Here is a 25,208-nt window from a genome sequence, read left to right as displayed (position 1 = left end):
GTGTAGAACAGTTTTTCCATTCCATATGATGTTCCTAAAGGTCAGATTCCAGTCTTGGCATTCTAGATATCCATAGGCTTTGAATGTAACAGGTGAATGTTTAAGCAAAAGGGGGAAATTTGTGACAAATTTCTTGGGTAGCCTTATCACCCCATGGGCGAAGAAGCCAGTTTTTGTCTGGTTCTCATGGAGCCAGCTACTGCACTGTTGTCAGATTGTGGGACATCCATGCCACAGCCACACACACACACACACACACACACACACACACACACAGCCATCTGAGGAAAATGTGAGGAATATCTTGCCTACTTACAGCTTCCTATGATTTCAGCTGCAGCCAGGCAATTGCAACATCAGATTATTTCATTGATATTTCATAATTGTAATTTGGTACTGTTATAATTAATTATAATAATATAAATATTTGATATGCAACCTGAAAGGGCTCACAACCCACAGGTTGAGATGTGCTGCAGTCTAATAGGCTTTTCAGTCCTTTGGGTGTGTGCCAAGAAGTAGTGCAGTTGGATCCTATTATAGATCTAGGGTTAGCTTCTGGGACTGCTCCACGCTGGTGTCTATAAGGACCGTTTCCACTCCTACAGTGGATAAGAGTCCTGATTTGCTGTGCATCCTCTCCATCTTTTTTTCTTTTAAAACCAGTTTTCTTGACTTAGATATTCTGACTGGGAAAAGACATCTCAAAGCATTTTTATTTTGTATTTTCTTAGTTGCTGAGGATGTTGAGCACTTTTAAAGAAATTTCTTAGCTACCTAAATATGTTATTTTATTTTTATGTGTAGGAATGTTTTGTCTGCATGTATGTCTGTATACCACATGTGCCCTTGGAAGCCAGCAGAAGGCCCCTGGAGCTGGAGTTCAGAGAGTTAAGGGACACCATGGGGGTGACAGGAATCAAGCCTAAGTCCTCTGGAAGAGCAGCCAGTGCTCTTAACCACTGAGATGTCTTTCCAGCCCCTTCTTAGCCATTTTATTTGAGAACACTACATTCAAATTTGTGGCCTATTTTTAAATTAGGGCATGATTCTTTGTGATTGTGTGTGTGTGTGTGTGTGTGTGTGTGTGTGTGTGTGTGTGTGTGTGTATGTATTCTTTGTATATTCAGGCTAAAAATCCTCTGTAAGATGTTATAGCTTCCAAAGATTCTCTTCAACTCTGTAGGCTTCCTCATCTTAGGTTATTTCCTTTGCTGTACCGAAGCTTCTTGAGCCTTTTGTGGTCCTTTTTGTTTATGGTTTTCCTTCATCCCTGAGCAAACAGTGTCGTTTGTTTCTTGCATCTGTATCTAGCAGGGAACTGCCTCCATTGCCTACTTACTGTTTTAGAGTTTCAGGCTTCATATTGAAATGCGTAATCCATCTAGAATTGACTTTTGTGCAGGATGACAGATACAGGTCCAATTTCATTCTTCGTCATAATAACATCCAGATTTTCCAACATCAGTTATCAAAGATGCTTTCTTTTTCTCCAGTATTTTTGGCATCTTTATCATTTCAAAAATTTTTAATTGCATACACTCATATTTGGATCTTTATTTTATTCCATTGGTATACATGTGTTGTTGTTTGTGCTAGTACCATGCTGCTTTTTATTACTGTATCTTTGCAATATTTTGAAACCTCTTAAGGTAATTCCTTAAGAATTATTCTTTTTGATCAGGATTGCTTTGATTGTATAGGATCTTTTGTGCTTTTCTATATATTTTACTTTTTCCCCTCCTTTTTTTTGTTTCTGTGAAGAATGTCATGGAAATATTTATTGGAGTTGCATTGAACCTGAAAATTGCTTTTGGTAGCAAATGTCATTTCCACAAAGACTAATTCTACGAATCCATAAGCATAGGACGTCTTTTCATCTTGAGATATGTTCCCCAGTCTCTTGAAATGTCAAATTATTTTATAAAGAGTCATTTTTATTTAATGTGCATGAGTGTTTTGCCTGTGTGTATGTCTGTGCACCACCTTTATCCCTGGTACCAACTGGGTCCAGAAGAGAGCATTAGATCCCTTTTGCCTGGAGTTATGGATGCTTGTGAGACACCACATGAATGCTGGGGCTAGAGCAGCTAGTGCTCTTGAGCCAGCTCTCTAGTGCCAGGTTTAAAGTAGAGATTTTTCACCTCCTCAATTAGGTTTATACCAAGATTTTTAAAGGCAATTTTGAATGGGAGTATTTCCATGATCTCTTTCTCAACATGTTTGTTGGTGGCATGAGATCAAATAGAGAAAGTTAATTTTGTATCTTTCCAATTTGCTGAAATTTTTGATCATTTCTAACAGTTTTCTGTTGGCATTTTGGGGACCTTTTACATAAGACATCTGGCCATTTTACTTCTTATTTGTACCTCTTTAATTACCTTCTCTTGTCTTACTGTTCTTGCTAGTGATTGAAGCACTACATTGAAAAGAAGCAGGGAGAACATTCAGCCTTACCTCATTCCTGTTTTCGTTGGGATTGCTTTGAGTTTTTTCTATTTAGGATAATGTTGGCTATGGGTCTGTCATTTATAACCTTTGTTATATTGAGTTATATTCCCTCCAGTCCAATTCTCTCTAGGGTTTTTATCATGAAAGCATGGTAGATTATGCCAAAGGCCTTTCTGCTTATATTGTGATAAATATGTGATTTTTGTCTATAAGTCCATTTATATTATTTATTACATTTATTGTCTTATATATGTTGAACCATCCTTACTTCTCCAGGGTAAAGGTAGCTTGATAGAATTGTGTACAATTTTACATATACATGTATATTCAAATATTTTTATATGTGCCTATAATCCATTTGCAAGTATATTATTGACAATTTTATGTGTATCTTAATTGAGAATATTGACCTATAATTTTGTTTAGTTACTTGTTATTGTTGTGTTGTTACTAGACTTTGGCATTAGAATAATTTTGGCTTCATAGAAGGACTTTGGTAGTGCTGTTCTGTTTCTTTTTCTTTAAAAACAAATTCTAGAGGCCTCGGTACAGTTCTTCATTGAAGATACATTAGAGTTCTATTATTCCATTTGTGCATAGGCATTTTTTTCTAGTCAGAAGACTTTTTATCATTTTTTTTGGTCTCCTTATTTGTCATGGGTCTGTTGAAGTTAATGTTCTCTTCTTGATTTAACTTCGGTGGTTTCCATGGTCTAGAAATTTGTTCATTTCTTTGAGATATTTCTTTTTTTGTTTTATTTTTATTATTCTTTATTTTTCTATTTAGTTTACATGTGGGCTAAAGTCTCTCCTCCCCACCCTCCCCTTCCAGGCCCTCTCCCCAGTTCCCCCTTCCACCCACCAATCATCTCCTCTTCCATCTCCATCCAGGAAAGGCAGGTCTCCCGTGAGTATCAACAAGCATGTCATGTCAAGTTGCAGTAAGACTAAGCTTATTAAGTGTATTAAGGCTGAGAAGTAGGGTCCCAAAAGCCAGGAAAAGACTTGGAGGCAGCTCCTGTTCCCACTGTTAGGAGTCCCACAAGAGGACCAAGCTACACAGCTGAAATATATATGCAGAGTGCGTAGGTCAGTCCCTTACAGGCTCCCTGATAGATTTTAGAAAGCAGGTTTTTAAACTATTCCTTTATAATGTTTTGAATACACACACACACACACACACACACACACACACACACACACACACACACACACACACACACACACACGTTTTCCCTGTTCTCTGATTCTGCTAAATTGGTTCTCTTTCTTTCATTTGATTAAATGGGTCAAGGCTCTGTCAACCTTATTTATCTTTTCAAAGAATGAGCTCTTAGATTCATTGATTCTTTTTGCATATTTTTTCTATTTCATAATTTCTGACTTTAGTTTTATTATCTCTTACTGCCTACCTGATTTGGGTGTGATTTGTTTTCATCTGTCCAAATTCTTGAGGTGTACCAGTAAGTTACTTATCTTTGCTCTCTTTGATTCTTTTGTTTTGTTTTGTTTGTTTTTCAAGGTAGGGCTTCTCTGTGTAACAGCTCTGGCTTTCCTGGAACTTACTTTGTAGACCAGGATAGCCTTGAACTCATACAGATCTACCTGCCTTTGCCTCCCAAGTGTTGAGATTAAAGGCGTGTGCCACTACTTTCTTAGATTTTTTAAAATGTAGGAACTTAAAACTGTTTTAGTTTGAAGTCTCTGTTGTCAGATACTAGGATAGTGTTGATGGATCCCATGGGCTTGGAATATTGTTTTTCCAAACTTTCACTCAAAAATGTTGCCTTCCTCAATGATAAAATAGGTTTATTATAGGCAACAAAAATATAGATGCCTAAGGCTCCTCAGCTTGCTAATTTTTTTTCTTGTCCTGCTGTGTGGCGTGGGTGAAACTAGGGAATGACTCAGGGAAAAACTACAGTAAACTACCTTTAGAAAGAAGTGAAGCTTTTCCTAGACTCCATGTGGCTTTTCCTCCTTCTCCCAGTGCTTCACAACCAGTGGTAAATACTGATGCCTACAGCCTCAAGACTGCTCACATGCACTGGTACAGTAACACAAAGGTGATAGTCGCTGTTAGCCTCCCCACCCCCACATCTGTCAAATGGCTCCTGGGAACTGTTGCCACAGCTGAAATAAGCACAATGTTTTTACTAAGGAATTGATGGAACTTAGAGTTTGTTATCATTTGAACATAGAAATAAGTCCACAGAATTTCAAGTGAAGGGATTATTTATAGACTAGTTAGTGAAGATGAGTAGCTTTATGATAGGGATAAAATCCATCTTCTGTAAGCTGGAAATACGATGGCTCATGTTTTTTGTTTTTTGTTTTTGTTTTTGTTTTTGTTTTTTTCTGACAGTTTCTATTTAACTTTGCTTAGCAATGATTTCAAATAATTGTTGCCTACAGGGCACTCCTGAATAAAGATACTTCTTTGACTAATGTGTTTCCAATTGAATTTCTTTTAAGATTTGGAAGAATATAGCATGGGTTATATATAGAAGGAAAATTAAGGGGAAATTACAACAGTCAGATCAGGACAGGGATCATGAGGGGAGAACCCAAGGAACAGGAAATGCTGAGAGGAGTCTCCATGCCAGCAACGTAAGAGGAAGGTGCTGGCAAGGAAAGGTCAGAAAAAGCGAAAATGTAATAGAGATAGCTGTATAGATGACAAAAAAAGAACAAAGCAGCTTAGCTTCTTTGGGCTGAAACTCCAAGAGGTTGAGGGACCCAGAAACAATGCTGAACTACAACAAAGGAACAGAGGGCCAGTCACTAGCATCTCTAAGGAAAATCCCATCCCATGCTTTGTTTTACTCCTGGAGTTTTAGAATAGATGTAACCACATTAAAAGTTCTAAGAAGTACAAGATACAATTTATTGTAGTTTGCTTAACATAGCCTTTGTCTGGCGGAGCACAAGAGGGAGAGTGAACATGAACAACAAGCAAGAGAATAAGAGACTGATAGAATGTTACTATGTCACTGGGTCTAGTGTCCATGAAGTGCAATATAAGAAATTCTTTCTCCTAGCTCCCTCTCTCCTCCCCACAGGCTCCCAGTTTGCTCAGGAGATCTTGTCCCTTTCCCCTTATCTGGGGGCCATGTATCTCTCTCTTTAGGTCCTCCTGGTATCCTAGCTTCTTTGGCAGTGTGGATTGTAGGCTGGTAATCCTTTGCTTTATGTCTAAAATCCGTATATGAGGAAGACATGAGGGAGCAGGAAGGTTGAGTCGGGGGAAGAATAGATGAGAGCAAGATAAGAGATATCATAATAGAGGGAGCCATTATAGGTTTAAAGAGAAATCTGGCACTAGGGAAATGTCCAGAGATCTACAAGGATGACACCAACTAACAATCTAAGCAATAGTGGAGAGGCTAACTTAAATGACCTGCCCCTATAATGAGATTGATGACTACCCTATATGCCTTCCTAGAGCCTTCATCCAGCAGCTGATGGAAGTAGAAGCAAACAGCCACAGCTAAACACTGAGCTGAACTCCTAGAATCCAGTTTTGCAAAGAGGGAGTTGTAATGAGCAAAGGGGTCAAGACTAGGCTTGTAAAACCCACAGAAACAGCTGACCTGAACAAGGGGTAGCTCATGGACTCCAGACTGATATCAGGGAAACCTGCATAGGACTTATCCAGACCCCCTGAATGTGGGTGTCAGTGAGGAGGCCTCGGCAATCTATGGGGCCTCTGGTCATATGGGGAGCAAAAAAGAGCATGGGATAGAGGATAGTGGGGGGCAAGGGAGGAGGAGAGGGAGAGGGAACTGGGATAGACATGTAAAACAATCTTGTTTTTAATTTAAATAAAAATAGAAAAAGTGTTCCAAGTATAAAAAATACAATAAAGAGCAATTGTGAACCAAAAAGGAAGGAAAGAAGGAAATTCTTGTCTACCTATGCCAGACATAGCAAGAGTTTTAACAATTGACTTAGATCATGAATCTCAGTTACTAAATCAAACCTAAACAAGCAAAAGCAGTCCCATTAGCTTCTCACTGCCCATGGGTTATAGTTCAGTGGTCATGTATGAGACACCTGGACCTGCCACCATCTTGTTTCTGCACTCCTTCTTTCTGTAGGCACACAGATCCAGCTGGCTATACCCAGTCAGGACTACATTCTTTTCACAAAATTTTCTAGGTCCGTAGCATTACATAAGGATAAAACTAAATTAATATAAGCTGTCTGGGCTCTCATTTCCTTAATTGCTCTTCCCCAGGAGAACTTAGCTCTCCTTAAGGCTCTAAGCGGGCATCACTTTCTGAGCAATTATCTCTCCTGTATCACCGTTATCTTTGATGACCTTACATTGGCCCAGCTGTCTACCTTTATTTTGTTATTTTCCACTTCCTTCTTGCACTTTAGCTTACTCATTCATCCTTCCATACATATGTCACATGCTTTTATACTTTATTCTTACTGGATTTTATTTTCTGTAAAAAGAATACTCTCTAAATAGCTATCAATGTTGAATGGACCAAATTTTAAGTCCTGGTCTCAACTGCTAGGAGTCCAGATATAGATATACCCAGATGAAAGGCAAGAGCCTGGTTTGCTCAGTTGCATAGTTTTATGCTCTACAGAGACAAAGCAGAGTGTTTGGTGGGAATTTAACAGTGTGAAAGACAAAGCATCTAACTTATCCCTAACCAAGCAGGGTTCGGTGAAGAAGTCTGAATTGGTTCAAAAGCCATGACTATGAGCTTTCAAGAGAGGTAGACAGAGGTGGATAGGCCATGCTACAAAATGAATGCTATGATGAGGGATGCTAAGTTGTGTAGTCTGTGCTACAATGAACTTAGAGCTATGTCCAGGGATGTAAGTTGTGTAGGCCATGCTATGTAACTGAGAGCTTTGTGCAGGGATGTTAAGTTGTGTAGGCAGCCAGGTGGTGGTGGCACACAGCTTTAATCCCAGCACTCAGGAGGCAGAGGCAGGCAAAAATCTGTGAGTTCGAGGCCAGCCTGGTCTACAAAGCTATACAGAGAAACGCTCTTTCAAAAAAAACAAAAATAAAATAAAAGTTGCCTAGGCCATGCTACATGAACTGAGAGCTTTGTTCAGGGATGTTAATTTGTGTAGGCAATGCTGTATAACTGAGAGCTATGTGCAGTGACATTAAGTTGTGTTTTGTTTGCTGATGAAGAGCCCAATCTAGGAGAGAGCATGGTGCACCAGAGAAAAGGTACAGCAGAAAGTGTGGGACTAGGCAAATTCTGCATGGTTATAGAAACTTTCTGTACCAAGACAGGAAGGCAAGATTAACTCTAAGTTGACAGAAGATTTTATTGGTTTCCCAGTGAAGGAATGAAGCAATAAGATAAGCAATAAGCCTTAGGATTCCCTTGCTTATTAGAAATAAAAGTCTATGAAACAAAAACAGATGTTCACCCCAAACAACACTCTCTTACTTTAACTGCTTTAAAAAATTTATATTGCATTATTTTTTTTATATTACAAAAGTAGTCTCACAGGTTGAAACTAATAAGATTGTAACTCAGTTTCTAAGGCTGCAGTTATTGCTAGTACTACAAAAACAAAATATAGGGCATATGTTAGTCAATTGTTTTTATTGTGGGACACAATACCTGAGATAAGCATCGGAAAAAGACTTCTCTTGGCTCCTGCAGTCAGAGACCTCAGCATATCGCACTTTGGCCTGTTGCTGTAGGACTGTGGAGAAGCATGGCATCGTGCTGGAGAACATGCCAGGTGGGGAAAGAGAAAGCCTGTGGGATCTGGTGTCTTAACAAAGGGCACCACCCCAGGGATTTGATTTCTTTCCAGTAGGCAGCCATCTCCCAAGGGCACCAGAAGCTAGAAATCCATCCTTCCATTGTCTTTGAGGGAACTGGAAATTCAACCAGGGCACAACATTCCTACTATTTTTAAAAGTTAATGGGGCCTTGATCACACTTAGTTGAATCTGAAGTCACTGGAAGCTCGTAAAACAGCAGCTGGTCCTGTCCCTTCCTTTAGTGCTAGTGATGTGATGTAGCTAGTTCTGTTATGACACTTGCTTTCTGTGAAACTTTACCTGTGACACTTTACCTGTGGGGTGACCGAGTTTGAAATAAACAGACGTCGAATAAAGGTGTAAGTCTGAGAGTATCCAGTTGTTTGATGTTTCAGATCTTACTGCCATTTTTTGAATGTCTCATTTTGAGTTTACCCACATATTATTTTGCATTTGCTTACCTCAGAGTTCAGTGCTACTTTTGAATAAGGAATTTGATTCATAATATGAGGTATTGGATGCACAGAATCAATTTAATAGCTATCACTTAGTATTTATTGTTACTATGACATTTTTGTGCCTTCTGTTTGAAGATTAGAGACTTTATAACTTCATTAATATAGAAAAGATAAAATTTCAAAAACATGTGTCACATGATTATGTAATTTCATGTATAAACAATGCTTTTTATAATGAATGCATAGGCATTAACGATTATGTGCATCAAGAATGCACCCAATAGTACTACCATGTCTGTAGGCTAATCAGGAAATCTTCTCAACAGTCATATGAACCATATGTAATATATGCAATGTTTAGAACAAAAGATTAGTCAGCTAACATGGACTTTTTTTATCTAAAAGGCTGTCAGCTCACTATGAAAAAGTCCGTGTTAGCTGACTAAGGGCTTCGTCTATGAGCAGTCACTGTGTATTGCATCTCTTACTGAACTGACCTCAGTAGGTCACTGTTTCCCTCCAATTACAGAATGCTGGAGCAAAGGTCCCGCTGGTCAGCTCCAGGCCTAGCTGACTGCTCAGTGCACTGCAGGAGCTCACTATGCATTTCCTGAGCAGACCATAATGCATCAGTCTGTGTTTGGGTGTCCCAGATACATTAACTCAGGTGCTGTTTCAGCTCCTGTGCTTCCTACAGGGGGCATTCAGGAGCTCCTGTACCCTGTGTACCATGGTGACATAGAACAACTTCGTGTCCCTGCATGGTCCCTATGTAGTAATTAATCCAGCTGTTTCAAAGATGCCTACTAATTCTTGTGAAGCTGGTATACGAACAAAGAATTTATGCAGAACAGTTTGACAATTTAGCTAAAATAAAACCCATAAATATTTAGCATTTATGCCAATTGCTACCTTCCCACCACCATATTATCTTTAGACTTTAATAACATATTTCAAGATTAAATGGAAGTGTGGTCCATGCTTTCTGAGTTTTCCTTTGTTTTAAGAAAGGCAGTATAGAGATAATTTTAAAAGAAATAGTCATTAGTCTTAGAAAAGTGACACAATTTTCTATACTATTTTCTTTCTAAACATAATTTTACTTGTTTTACACTCTATTCAGAGAGCTCTAATTACTAAAGTATCATAGGAATCTTGAAATAAAGACATCTATTTATACAAACTCCCATTAATAGATTCCAAAAGCAATGATACATTGAAGCTCATATATAATTTTGTTTTTTGTAAAGTCATATAATTACATTTTTAATATCTGTGTGGCTTTTTTCAGTTTGGACTTGGCATATGTTTTTAGTATGCATATGATCACAAATCGACAAAAGCTGGTTAATATAACACATAGATAGCCTTTCTGAGGTCTTTTCTGCCACACACTGGGTGAGAAGACACAGGTATACTATCTCATGTTAAAAGTGAAGGCTGTCAGTTTCAGCGAAGTGTGGAGTTTATCCAGGGTCACCTAGAAGTGATCAGCATCAAGAATGGAACGTAGATGTCTTTGTCTGTGAAGTTAATTTTTATTACATCTGTTTGGTTAACACGGTGCTAAAACTCACTGCTTTCCATTATATATAAACCAGTCTTTTGGAATTAGTGTTTCTCCTCCAGCTCTGTAACAGCAGTATGTCATCGGTCAAGTTGATATCAAGGTTAGAAAGTGTCCCTGTGATGCAGGCTTTGAAAGACCTCTTGGGCTTATTTGTCATGCCTCTTAATGTCAAGATTGTAGAGTTTGGAAATGGCCTGGACTTTATTGTTGACAGTATTCCAATTCGGTGAAGAAATTTGAGACCTTAAGAATTTAGGGCAGTGTTGCTCAGCCTTCCTAATGCTGTGATCCTTTAATACAGTTCCTCATGCTATGGTGACCCCTAAATTCTTTTGTTGCTACTTCCTAACTGTAATTTTGCTACTGTTATGAATCGTAATGTAAATACCTAATATGTAGAACATCTGATATGCAACCCCCAAAGCTGCAATGATCCACACATTGAAAACTGCTGATTTAGCTCATCTATTTGGGCATCAGTTTAAAATATAGGGATGGGTGCCTTCATTTGTTCAACAAAGAAAGCATCACTCTGACTGACCCTAATCATTTTCTATTGGTCCTGAGTGAGGCTAGGACTCTGGCTTGCTATTTCTTTACTTCATGTATAGATCAAATCTGTGTGCTCTGTGCCAGCCATTTCTGTTACCAGGAAAACCACTTCCTGCTGTGGTCCTAGATACAAACATTCCACCACTTCTGCCGAGTTTTTAAGCATGATGCTCAGCTCTGTTCTTAGTAATATGTTGCCTCTTAGAATCATACACTTGAGAATTCCCAGTCAAATCATACTCTGTGGCATGTCACCCTAATGAGAAATAGATGCCATGTATTCATGTGATCTCAGTTCCTCTCTAGCAAACACTCAAGTATTGATATTAAAAGTCTCTTGGAGACATCCAAGGCAAAGCTAGTAGAGCATTAGTTTAGATATTTACTGATAGGCAAATGGATGAGAATTTAACATCACATTCATATCTGTAATCCCAGCACCCAGGATGTTAAGACAGAAAGATTGATGCTTGTTCAAGGCCAGCTTGGGTTACATAGTGATTCCATGTTAGCCTGTCTCAAAAATACATATATACATACATACATACATGTACACACACACACACACACACACACACACAGAGAGAGAGAGAGAGAGAGAGAGAGCATTCACTTAAAGAAACGAATAAGCCTTTTTATACCATGAAGATTAGATATAGTTAAATGTATGTGGAATCAGTAGAGAATGCATGTGTGTGTAATTTAGTTCACATCATTGTATGTTCAAGGTTATAAATGGAGATAATAGGAACCAGAATTGAGGACAGATTTCCAAACACATTTTCATCACCAAATGTTATTTATATTTTAAGGTCATATCAGACAGATACATTATTGGAATTATGAGTTACAGTAACTATGATGGCACTGATTTCTTTTGTCCTCGATGCTCTATTGTAACACAGGAATAGGTTTCTGATTTGAGGTTTGGGGTTCTGGAAACCATAAAGCAGGGGGCAGATGGTGGAAGCACTCTGGAGACTGAAGTCAATCATCCCAGGGTCAGTGCTTTTGCCCAGGGAGAATAGCTAATTATATAAACGATTCATTCAAGGATTAGTTGTCACCAAGACAAAAATCGGCCATGGTCAGATACTCCTCAGTGATTCTTTTCTGCTTTGGCTAAAAAAGACAGACATTTGAGAACCTCCTTAAACACTAGGATTACCTTAAGACTTACTGAGTACTTGACCATACTCACCGCTGATCCTGAACATGGCACAGGTTCCTGACACCCTACATATTAATACACAGCAGGCTGCAGGCTGTAGGCTGCAATAGTGAATCCAAGACCACTCTCCTTGCATTGGAGCTAAAACTTCACTGTTGTTCCACCTTGTATCTGTTTGTATTCACGTACTTATGAGCACACATGTGCATGTGCCCTCACCTCTCTGTGGTGCCCAGTTCCTGGCATTGCTTGCCTTCCATGGATGACTACACTTGGCCCACCCATGACATTGCAAATCCGGTTCAAGTCTTTGCTGCATTGCACCTATTGTCCATATTTGACTCTGTAGAGGCAACAGACTAATGTGTTTAAACTATCACAACCACAGTTATGAAAGGAGAGGGGTCAGTGACCAGAATATGGGGGAAGGGGTGCTGATGGCTTTTCTCAGAGGCTGTATCTCTAAACCACGTGACAAATGCTGAGAGCTAAAGCAACATTTATCTGTGTGTAAAAGACTGGTTCAAATCTGAGATACCATTCCAAGGGATTTTATATGTCTTTTAGCTTACTAAAATAAATGTCTTGACTTATCCAAGTCTTTTACCTAACACATTCTGAAAGAATTCCACAAATTCTAATGACCTGGAGGGTTCATAAAAAGCTCTGTCTGTAAAGGACATTGTTTCAGTCCATCATCATTCCCAATTTAGGGGAATACAGAGGTTGTTTGATCAGTGTCTTGTTATATAATCATGACCATTCTGTTTTGCTGAAAAATAATATAGGACTGTCAGAGTCAAATGCAGGCAGGTTCTGGGCAAAAATGTCTAGTTGGTCTCATTGTAGTTCTTGAAATACATTAATGTGTGTCCTTCATAAGGAGGCAGAGAGAAAACCAAAAGCAGCTTGGAAAAATTCCAGAAGCAAATTTAGGACCTGTTGAGGAATGAAGTACACACCAGCTGGATGAATTTTGTATAATATCCCTAGAAGTGATGAAAAGTTTCCACAAATCCACATTTGTGAAAATACTAAGATCAAATTTGCACACAGAAAGAAATAAAGAGGGTTGGGGAAGGGAGGGAGAGAAGCAAGGGAGGGAGAGAAGGAAAGAAGGGAGGGAGGAAGGGAGGGAGGGAGGGAGGGAGGGAGGGAGGGAGGGAGGGAGGAGAGGAGGGAGGGAGGGGGAGGGAGGAGGGAGGGAGGAGGGAGGGAGGGAGGGAGGGAGGGAGGGTGGTGGTGGGTGAACAAAGTAAAAAGTGAGGTCACTAATTTTCTGAATTTAAATTGTTCTACAGTTGCCCTTAGACTTTAAAAATGTTTATTATACTCAGATGATATTTGAAACCATCCTCACTTATTACAGTAATCTTATGCAGTATTTTTATTTTTGTGATCTTTTTTAAAATCATTTTTAAAGCAGTTTATGACATGGGTCAGTTCAGATCTGGTAAGATCTCTACCAGTTCAGCGCTGGAATCCTCACCTGTGCAAACAGACTGCCTAGGTTTTTTCCAGCATTGTTTGAGATTTGAAAGGATGCACTTCTGCTACTAGCTCCCTGCCATCTGTGCAGAGTGTTGACTCTAGATGTGATTTACACTGATCTGATTTCCTCTGACTTTTGCCCACTGCTTGATGGCTTAGTTTTCCCTGTTGACGTGAATTTGGCTGCCGTGAATACCCCGTTGGTGGTGGATGGATTAGCCACATGTGCAATAGCACCTTTGTGCTGTGTTCTTACTGTTTTCAGAATGGAGTAACCGGAGAAGTGTGGTATTCTTTTAGAATTAGATATGCCCCTTCTAAGGATGAATTTACATAGTTCTTTTCTCCTACAGACCTCTGAATAAGTGGCATGGCTTTATTGATAGGTGAATTGTACTTGCCTGCCACCATCACATATGTCAGACCCATGCTTGTTATTTTTGGAAGCAGGCAAGTTGAATTAATTCAGTTCTCTGGGGACCAGTTGGAAATGACTTAAATGTGATCTTATGGCTGTGATGAATTCTCACTTTCTGTCCTTTGTACACTCATGCAATGCTTATCAAATTCATGTGTGTATTCATTTTTTGTTTGCATTTTGATACACTATCATTTTCTAATGTCTAAGTATTAAGCATAGGGCCTCACAATGATAGACAAGCGTTCCACCAGTGAGTTCTGTCCCTAGCCCCCATATTTTAAATTGTGTTCCCATAAAACCTATCCGTTGATAGGCAGGCAGACATCAACTCCATCTAGTCCACTTGCCTTGAGTTTTTCCCATGATGAATCTGTTGTGCTCTTCTGGAAGGTAAGGACATTTTACATTGGTCTTACCCCATTTCTCACTCAGTATCCTCTGATGTCTTTTGCTTACGAGTCAAAAGAGTGTGAGATCAGTAGAGTGAGTTCATCCCATACTGTAAGGATCCTCAGGGCTGATGAGTGCCTCACCAAGGCCACCAGGTGCCCTCCCCATTCCTCCAATGGCTCCCCCCACCCTCAGCTCTGCCCATGAGAGTCTTAATAGCACAGGCAGCATCTCTTCACACTAGGAACCACAGTCACTTCTCATACTCCCATCTAATGTCAAACCTGCAGCAGCATTGCAAATGCCTCCTGGCCTTTGCTCAGCCATTCTCAAACATGTCTACTCATTAGAATTATCAGGAGTCTTATAAAAATGCCAAAGCCCTGGGCACACAACCCCAGTATGAAATCTCCTCTCTGGGAGTGGACTACATCCTCAGGAGTTTGGAAGCTCTTCTGTTGATTCCAACTTTTAAACAAAAAGTTGGGCTGAGGCTCAACCTGACCAACTGCCTTAGCTGATCTGGAAACCATCTTCATCCTTCAGAGTAGCTAACCAGATAAAAGTGAACATTTGACGGGCAGTGGTGGTACATGCCTTTAATCCCAGCACTCAGGAGGCAGAGGCAGGCAGATCTCTGTGAGTTCAAAGCCAGCCTGATCTACAGTGTGAGTTCCAGGACAGGCTCCAATGCCACAGAGAAACCAGTCTAGAAAAAAACAAAAACAACAAAAAAGGAACAGAAGAAGGGAAAGAGCTTTGTGGACAGCCAGCAGTTGTAGTTCTCGTTTAAACTACTGTTTTTCTTCATCTGTAAAGTGAGGATAACCACAGTAAATTCCCATCATTGCTTAATAATTTAATGGAAAGGGGATTTTTAAGTGTTTACACTATCCCTTTGCCAGCCAATGTGAAGCCGGAAGCCCACAGGGAAAGTGACAGTGCAGTGGGAGAGGAGTCTTAAGAACAGGAGAAGGTAACAGGCCTGGCTGCCACTGCTGCTACTCAGCCTTTTCAGGATGTGCGCGCCTTAGAGGAGCACAGACCACATTGAAGCTTCTTCCTCTGTCCCCATGACTGCAATTCACAGCACCTTGGGAGCTTTTAAAGCTCTGGTGCCTAGCCATGTCCAATTCAGTGAATGGGGCTTTCTGAGCGTGGGCTCCAGACAGCAGCAGTTGTTAACACTCCAAGGCACCTTGAATGATCAGGCATGGTGAAATGCAGTAGTGCACAATCAGGACAAAATGAGGGATGTGTTTGCTCTGCTGCAGGTTGTCCTGCTGCCCCAGTGACTAACTGAAGTCATTCATATAAATCTCCAGCAAAAGCACATTTAGGTAGTTTGCATGGTCCTTTCCTGTTTTATGCCTGATAAGCCACTGTACCCACTTTGTTCATGGAATTGGACTTTCTGAACATGCAGTTATTTTGCAAATGACTGCATGGACCTCAAGAAGGAATTAATCAGAAAGGGACCAGGTGTGGAGACAACACTTTTATATAACAATTAGATTCTATTCACTGTGCTTATTTTTAGTTTCCTATATGGGGATTGTGTAGTTCATTCTCCTGGTTTATAAGAAGTGTGTTTTCCATTAGCTGCAATGCAGAAGCAATTACAGATATGCTGTGTAGAAACATGCTTTAAACATTCTCATAGCTCTCCAAGGCATCCCTGTGAGTTATAATTTTTAGGTGCTTTGTTTACTAGTCCAAGAGTGTATTTTGTCACATGTTGAAAGACCACACTGACTATAAAAAATAAGATGGTGAGTAAAAACTCAGAGAAGCTTTAAACATCTGTGAGAGCTTGCTCGGCAGGACTTCTTGGTAGAGGGAGCCTCAGTACACACTGATTGTGTGCAGCTGGTGGTGTGTGTGCTCCCACAAATGGGCCATTAAGAGGAGCTGTTAGATATATGACCAGCTGTCCTGCAAGCTGTAGATCTGCCCCTTTAGCTGTGTGCAATAGAAATTAGAGGGACTACACTCACAAACCCTCCTCTAAATTGCTGCTCTGATTCTGTGCAAATTTGATGTTTTATGGAACCCAGTAGTAATCTTTTGGCTATACCGTCTGACTAAAGAAACTAGAGTTTGAGTCTGCCACATTGAGGGCACTGGTCAGGGATAACCTGCAGTCAATGTTCAGGATTGCTGCATGTCATGGAGGAGCTATGGTATGAAGTACCATAGAAGACACTCATGCTTCTCTTGTTTCGGATACCCTAGACATCCCCGCAGCAGGAATGCCAGATGGGTCTTGCTATGGTCAAGGCTGGAAAGAGTCAACCTGGTTTCATGTGGTCTATACATGGTAGGCTCCATATTTCAAGGTGGAAATGAAGGCCAGGTTTTTGAAATCAGCTGCCTACCTGGTTGAGATTTCATATCTGACAAGCCTAACACCAGATCATGGAATCAAGTTCCCCTTGATAGAGAAAGACCTTGGATGAATGAAGGTTATAACATTTCAAGTATTAGAATAAGAAAAAAAAAACAGTATTTTCTGAGGACAGCTTATGTTGGAGAAGATGTAGTCAGGGAACACTCATCCACTGCTGGTGAAAGTGCAAACTTTTACTGCCACTTTGGAAATCAGTATGACAGTTTCTCAAAAAATTGGGAATCAATCTACCTCAAGACTCAGCAATACCACACTTTGGCATATACCCAAATGCTCAGTTATACCACAAGGATACTTGCTCAACAATGTTCACAGTAGCATTGTTCATAATAGCTGGAACTTGGAAACAACCTTGATGCCCCTCAACTGAAGAATGGATAATGAAAATGTGGTACATTTACACAATGGATTATTACTCAGCTGTGAAAAAAATGATGTCATGAAACTTGCAGGCAAATGGATAGAACTAGAAAAATCCATCCTGAGTCAGGTAACCCAGATCCAGCAAGACAGACTGCCATGGTATGTACTCCCTTGTAAGTGGATATTAGATGTAAAGCAAGGAATAACCAGACTACAATTCATAGCTACAGAGAAGCTAGGTTACAAGGAGCACCCTAAGAGGGACACATGGATCACCCTGGGAAGGGGAATTAGATGAGGTCTCCTGAGTAAAGTTGGAGTGAGGGCGTGGTAAAGGTGGAGGATGAAAACATGAGGGAACGGGATGGTCTAGGCAGAGAGAGGTGGAGAGGGAGGGCAATGAAAGAAATACCTTGATAGAGAGAGGCAATATGGGTTTAGGGAGAAACCTGGTGCTAGGGAAATTTCCAAGATTCCCCAAGGATGATCCCAGCTAAGACTCCCAGCAATAGTGGAGAAGGTACCCGAACTGGCTTCCCCTGTAATCAAATTGGTGAATATTCCAGCTATCATCATAGATCCTTCATACAGTAATTAATGGAACCAGATGCAGAGATCCATAACCAAGCACCAGGCTGAACTCCAGGAATCCAGTCTAAGAGAGGGAGGAGGGAATATATGAGCAAGGGAGGTCAAGATCATGATGGAACAATCTACAGATACAGATGAACCAAGCTTGTGGAAACTCAGGAACTCTAGACCAACAGCTGTCAAGCCTCTGTGGGACCAAATGAGACCCTCCATATGCAGGAGACAGTTGTGAATGCTGAACTATCTGAGGGGCTCCTGGCAGTAGGACCAGAATCTGTCTCTGGTTCATGAGCTAGCTTGTTGGAGCCCATTCCCTATGGTGGGATACGATGCTCAGCCTTAATACGGGGGTGGGGGGTGGGGTGGGGGGTGGTGGTGGTTGGTCCTGCTCCAACTTAATGTGCCAGACTTTGTTGACTCCCCATGAGATCCCTTATCTTTTGGGAGGAGGTGTGGGAGGGAGAACTGTGTTTGGAATATAAAATTAAATTAAAATCAATTAATTAATTAAAAGCAAAAATCTTTTAACTTTTATATGGAAATGTCAGTCTTACAGAAAGAGTCAGGTAATGAATTCCTCCTCCTGTGTGTCCTTGGCCAAATCAGATAAGTAGTTTTGCCTTATTTAACCTCCAAACCATATGAAAGTTAAGTCTTTGAGTATATTCTTTTTTTGTTTGTTTGTTTTTGTTTGTTTGTGTTTGTTTGTTTGTTTGTTTTTCCCGAGACAGGGTTTCTCTGTGTAGCTTTGGAGCCTATCCTGGCACTCGCTCTGGAGACCAGGCTGGCCTCGAACTCACAGAGATCCACCTGCCTCTGCCAAGTGCTGGGATTAAAGGCGTGTGCCACCAACGCCCGGAGTAGCCTTTGAGTATATTCTAATGTAGGCGTCATTTGCTTTAGATTTGTGACATATGTGGTGTGTGTGTGTGGGGGTGTGTGTGTGTGTGTGTGTGGGTGTGTGTGTGGGTGTGTGTGTATGTGTGGAGAGAAAGAGAGAGAGAAACAGAGAGAGAGAGAGAGAGAGAGAGAGAGAGAGAGAGAGAGAGAGAGAGAGACCAAAACAGACCTTAATAAATTTCTTTCTCAAAGGGAAAGGAGTTTCCCACAGATTTGTTAAAAACATCTATTTGTCCAGAGCCTTCCTTAATGACATTGAGAGCTGTTTGAGCATCTTAAGTTGCTGTTCCTGTGTACAGGACATCAAGGACTCACAACTGGTGTTGTGTTATCTGTAAGCAAGGTGCTATGCACAGAGCTCCATAAAACCACCTTCTAGTGAGCTCTGCCAGATGTTGTTTTATTAGAGTAGACTAATTAGATGGTTGATTAATTCTGCCACCCACAGATTGCAGAGGTTAACTGATAAATAATTGATTGCCTCCCGTTAGCATTGGTTCCCAGGTCACAATGACAAAGGACAGGCTATTTCTCAACTAGACTGGGTAATCATTCAGAAGCAGCATAAATCAAGAACCTAATCATTGTGTCTAGTTAAATCCAGCTAATGGATCAGAATGTGTGATTTATTCTACATATTCCTCCACGAGAACATTAAAACCAATTCTCATTCATACTCTGTAGCACCAGATTATATTCTCATAGTCAAGATCCCTGCATCGGACAACAGAAGTAAAACAGTGACATTGTTATGAGACTAAGGCTGCAAGACAGTATGTCTGTTGTGGTAACAAAGGTCTGTGTTAATCAACTTAAAAGGAGAAAAGGTTAATTTTGGCTCACAGTATTAGAGCTTTTAATCACTTGACCCTGCTGCTTCTGAGCCTGTCACATGGTACACGGCTGCTTTCCTTATGATGTCTAGGAAAAGAAAAGAGAAGAAGAAAGCAGAGTCCTACAATTCATTCAGGGCATTCCCCATTCATCTAATTCCCTTCTACCTGATACCACCGCCTCTAAGTAGTGCCACCAAAGGGGCTAAGTCTTTAACGCATGAGCTCTTATGGAGGACTAACCCAAATCATAGCAAATGGTATCAGAACATGCTTACCTATTCTAGCCACACATGCCTGTAAAATGTTTCATTTGGGCAATGTTCCAGGGACAATGAAGACTTCACAGTTCTGAGGGAAAGGGGTAGGAAAAGGAACACATATCTCCTAGCATTAAACAGTGTTCCCATAGCATCCAGCCTGGGCTCTTGTCTCCCTGTGCTTGGCCAGTGATGGTTGATGTTTTTCAGTGGAGCAGGTTAGGAGTAATGAGTGGGTCTGGGTTCTTTTTCAGAGAGGGAATGCTTGTGTCTCACCGTCCTGAGTTTTCTGGTTGCCTGAGTTTAAGGATTTGTTTCTGCCTGTCACTTAAGAGACTTGCTGGATCAGGAATGCTCCAGCATGCTCTCTCCTGCTGTTCCTGCTCTTCTATAGATTGGAATCCTCTAAAGGGGACCTTTAGGTGCCTGGGAATGGGGGAACTTTCTCCATTTTAAGATGCATACTTAAAAGCCTACAACAGGAAAACAAGAAAAGTCTAACCTAGAAATACTCAGATTTAATAAAAAGAACTCTAGAACTTGGTAAAGTGTTTGGTTATCAAGATTTAAAACATATCAATCAAAGGTGAACTCTATCTTTTTAAATGTACCTTTAGACTTACAGAGAAATGTTGTTTCTGAAATATTCAATCCAGAGATTATAATAATTACATCATTTAGCTGAGGGGGTCTTCAGCTTTCTTAGGTGACAATACCCAAATTTTATGGTGTCTCTAAGCTAAAAGAAATAATTGAAAATTGGATCACAGCACCCAAGGTATGAGTGGAGAACAGACACTGTCCTGTCCTTGTCACTCACTTTCAACTAGGAGGTTACAATGACCCGAGATTTTTGGTGTTTCTTGTGCGGTTTGAAACAGCTCAGCTTTCCCCTGTGAGTTTGCTGCAGCACTTGTGCATCTTGAGGACAACATCTTCCAATTATATTATATATGACACTTGACTTTCCGTGGAGGTTCAGCAACTCGTCACTCACTCACTGACATTCTTGCTGCTCTCTCTTCTTTGCCTGCAGGAGAAGCCATACCAGTGCTCGGAGTGTAGCAAGGCCTTCAGCCAGAAGCGGGGCCTAGATGAGCACAAGAGGACACACACAGGAGAAAAGCCTTTTCAGTGTGATGTGAGTTGGGGGTCTCTCTTTTCTTCCCTGGTATTCTGCAGTCACAGGAGGGCTGCCTGTGCCTGTGCCTGTGCCTGTGTCTGTTTTGAGTGTTTTCTGGTGCCTTATGCTGCTTGTAACTCCAGGTTGCATATTTAGTGCCATCATATTTTATTCATTATGGTTTACTAGCAGTAAAGAAACTGTGATTTTCTTCAGGATATCTTCCAATGTTTGATTCCATGGAACGATGTTCTTCCAGTGTGTAAATTTGGAATAGTTTGAGACAATGTATGTGTCTGCCCAGGTCCCTGACAAGTTAGTGGCAATTGAATCAATAGAGTGAATATGATCAAAATATATTGTATGTGTGCCTGGAGCTCTTTTTAAAAATCAGAATGTATATTTAGCTGCTCATAGATGTTAAATACAAACTGAATGTTTAGAATTTATGTATGAAATCCTATGTATAAATGCTACTTTGGTCATTTTTTCTACTTAGCATATTTGAATTGAACCAAAATAATTTGACATAGCTGTTTATATTATTTTTGAAATGGAAAAGTACTACTGTTCTTAGTAAATTTAATAAGAATATTAAAGGGGGTAATGATTTTTTTCCACCAATGGTTATGTCAGCGGATCAACCCAAGAGTTAGAGAAGGTACCGAGGTGCTTGCTCTTGACATATAAATATATATTAAAAAAGAACATCAGTGGAATTTTGTATAAGAAGAAACATTGAAATTGCAATGTGTTAAATGGCTCAGTACAAAATCACTGTAGATGATGAACTTACTGAAGAGCATCATGCCATTGGCATGTTGCAGCAGGGAAGATATGGTGCAAGCAGTCCCCGTGAAGGAAACTCACAAAATCAAGACCTTTTCCAAGTCCTGTGAAACCTCAGTGGAGGCTCAAGCAGCAATACCTTCATCTCCAACACACTTTAGGAAAACCACCTATAGCAAGAGAAATGCAAATAGAACATGGTTCTGAACTGGAGCTAGCTCAATAATATCAGTTAGTTTATTATTTATAGAGACAGAACCTATTTAAGTGCCTTGATTGTACAGCTACACAAGTTAACTGTTGCAGGCCTGGAAGGATCTCACTGCCATATGGAAACTGCTGCCATCATACTCACCCTACCTCTGACATGTGCTGAATCATTTTGATGAACATATCTCTGGGTAAATTGATCTATGGTGTGACATGTTTGGCTATAATGTACAAATCTGTTCATTTTTCTGTCTACATCTTTCTCATTCACTCCTAAGGGTCAAAACTCTCCAATTAGCACCCACGTTTTTAGTGCTTCCTAAACTTCCCAGATGTGTAGCCTGCTCAGTGGAACAGAAGCTGTCACTGCTCCTAAATCATGTCTTCCTGACCTGATTCTTAACTGCTCCTCTGTCTCCTCCTCTGTCCTGAGCTACAGCATTCCCAGATCCGTTACTTCCTCAAAGTTTCTCTTCCTCATAGCAACTGGAGTCCTTATACTTTCTCATCACTTTAGACGTCCAGTGAGGTTCCCCTGGGCACTTTCTACATGATATTTTGAGATCTTTTTAAAAGTTATAAGATGTATTTACACACTTTGTGTGTCCATATGCATGTGTAGGCACCAGAGTACCACTGTGTGGGTGTAGAAGTCAGAGGGCAACCTGCGGGACTCCATTCTCTCCTTCTACCATGTGGGTCCAGTGCTGGCTAATCTTGTTTGTCGTCTTGATTATGTCTGGAATTAACTAAAATCCAGGCACCTAAGGACCCCTGTGAGGGTGTTTTCTTCCTTAGATATTTTGAGGTGGGAAGACTGAGCCTAAATCAAGGCCACCTTTTCAAGTGACAATGCACATAAAAGGACACGGAAGAAGGAAGATTTGCTTTTGGCCTGCTTGTCCTACTCTTGCTGCAAAGTCCATCTGTCCTCCTGCTGAGGCATTTCTTTTCCTGTACTAGAACCTGCTTCGTGTGGATTCCAATGTAGCCTGAAAACTAGCAGCTCTCTAGGACTTCCTTGGGACTCTAGCACCAAATTGGGATTGCTAAAGTTTGGCCTTTCCATAAGAGACAGACAAAGCGCACACATCACACACACACGCACACGCACACGCACACGCACACGTATATAACATGTATAATATATATATCATATAACATATATGTGTGGGGTGGGGGGTGTTATACATGTGTTCATTCTATCAGTTCTGTTTCTTTAGAAAATCCTACTAATACAGTTCTGGAGGTGAAGTTCAGATTGTAAAGCTTTGCTGCAAGTGCTGCAGAACCAGGAATGACTGTGAAGTGTTTGCTTAACATAAATTAGCCATTTTAAAGTGTGGAGTTTGGTGTCATTTAGTACATTATCCTTATTGTGTAATCTTTTTTTAATCCAGCATCAAGGCATTTTTCTTTACACCAAAATAAAAAAGCCATCACCATTAAGCTATTTCTCACCTCCCCCACACCCCAGCAGTCACTAATCTGATTTATGTTTTTAAAGTTCCCTTTCCTGGATATTTAATATAAATGAATTTATACAATATCTGGCATTTGAGACTGACTTGTGTGTTTAGGGTGGATTCACAGTGAGGTGTGCATCTGCAGGCCATTCCTTTCTGGCTGACAATAGCCTGTTGTGTTTATCTATCAAATGTGCTCAGCCATCTGTCCACTGCCAGTCATTTGGTGTTTCTGCTTTTGCTGTTGTTACTTTGGGCTACAGCAGGCATGAGTGTACATGAATTTGTTTGAGTATCTGTTTTCATTTCTTTGAGGTTGGAATTTCTGGGTCATGTAATAATTCAGTACTTATTCTTTTTATTGAAATGCTTCTTTCTACAGCATATTCTGATCAAGGTTCCCCTCCCTCATCTCCACTCAGACTGTCCCCCGCCTCTCTCTCTCTCTCCCTCTCTCCCTTCCTCCCTCCCTCCTCTTTGTCCTTCCCTCCCTCCCTCTCAAATAAGCCAATAAAAAACAAAAATATAAACCATATACACACAAAAATTCCACAAAATTTGAATCCATAATATACAAGCAAAATATTGTATCATTTCAGCTCTTATATCTAGGTCTTTGATCTGTTTTGAATTGATTTTTTTATGTGACGTCTATTAGATATTGATTCTTTCTCAGCCTTTCACCTTCATGCACAGTGTTAAATGTGAGGTTTTTTGTTTTTTTGCTTTTTAATGATTTTTTGTGACATTTATATCATGTACCCCAATCCCAGACATCTCCCCATCCCACCATATCTACCCTATGTGCTTAAAATTACCCTCCCAAAGAACACAAAACAACAGCAATAACAAAAACATCTGCACTGTGCCACACAGTCTACCTGTTGCCCAAATAGCTTTACCTGCAAATGTTCATTATAATGAGTCATTGGTCTGGTTCAAGGCCTCTGGCTTCTGCTACACTTTCAATACTGTATTCTTACTGGGACTCCTCTCGAATATCCTGTTGTTGCCCTGTATCATGAAGTTACTGCAACTTTGGTTCTGCTGGATTAGGCCCTTCAGATACTTCAGCAATTCATGGGTGGGGTAGATGTTGGAGTGGGCTAACTCAAATTTCTGGCTCTGGGCCTGGGTGGTAGCTGAGTTGGTCAGCCACCCATTCTCCTGCACCCCGCCACCAGATCCAGCTCTCCCTGCTTTACCCAGGTGAGGGGCAGAGCAGCTCTCCTGCTTGTGGCAGCTGGCAAGATGTGGACTGGTTCTCTGGTGCTTTTACCTTTGAGGCAAGCTCTCCCCCACCCCAAGCCACCAGGTCCAGTCTCCAGCACTGCTCCATTGAGAGGGGTAGGGCCAGCATTTGTGCTCTCTGGGCCTGCTCTGCAGCATCTATACTACCAGGGCCATCTCTGCTGTGCTGCCCGGGCAAGGTCTGGGGCCCCCCCTCTGGAATGCTGTAGTCAGCAATGGGTGGGTCCAGCTCACCAGCTCTCATGCCTTTGGGGCAAGCTCTCCCACACTGCCCAGGTGAGGGGCAGGGCCAGCTCTCCCATGCTCATGCCCTTGGGGCTGGCTCACTCACCAGGTGTTGAGCAAGGTTCCCTGGGGTATCTTCTATCCCCCACACCGAGTGGCAGGTATCTTCTACCCTGTTGGCCTTAAATGTGAGTTTTTAACACTCACCTTTGGTTATACTGACAAAGATTTCAAGCAGATGTTTGTTTTCAAACCAACAAACAATCCTGAATTTTATCAAATGCCCTATGTTTGTCTTTTGTTATTATTTTTCTACTAATGTAACATGTTCCCCTATTTGTTTTTCCATTTGAACCACTATTACAATATTGAAATAAACCCTACCTAGCCATGGCTTAAAACATATTTAATGGAGAGTTACATTAAATGTGGTTGTTTCCTGTGTGAATGTAGGGGGTGTGAACTTTTTCATTTAGATTCATTAATGTTAATCTCTACTTTTTTTTCTTTGTAATATCTTCATCT

The 25,208-nt window shown here is 40.6% G+C and overlaps 1 protein-coding gene across 3 annotated transcripts in view; it reads left to right on the top strand.

Moving 5' to 3' along the window:
• Prdm5 (PR/SET domain 5) overlaps positions 1-25,208 on the top strand; it is a 151,671-nt gene that overhangs the window by 120,632 nt on the left and 5,831 nt on the right. For all 3 annotated transcript variants that reach the window (XM_027430223.2, XM_027430225.2, XM_027430224.2), the window contains one exon: positions 20,656-20,760. In XM_027430223.2, coding sequence (XP_027286024.1) covers positions 20,656-20,760 — 105 coding nt within the window. The remainder of the gene's footprint in view (positions 1-20,655; positions 20,761-25,208) is intronic.

The sequence above is a fragment of the Cricetulus griseus genome, chromosome 8, assembly GCF_003668045.3.
Source record: "Cricetulus griseus strain 17A/GY chromosome 8, alternate assembly CriGri-PICRH-1.0, whole genome shotgun sequence".
Lineage (NCBI taxonomy): Eukaryota > Metazoa > Chordata > Mammalia > Rodentia > Cricetidae > Cricetulus > Cricetulus griseus.
This window is presented reverse-complemented; position numbering and strand designations above follow the sequence as displayed.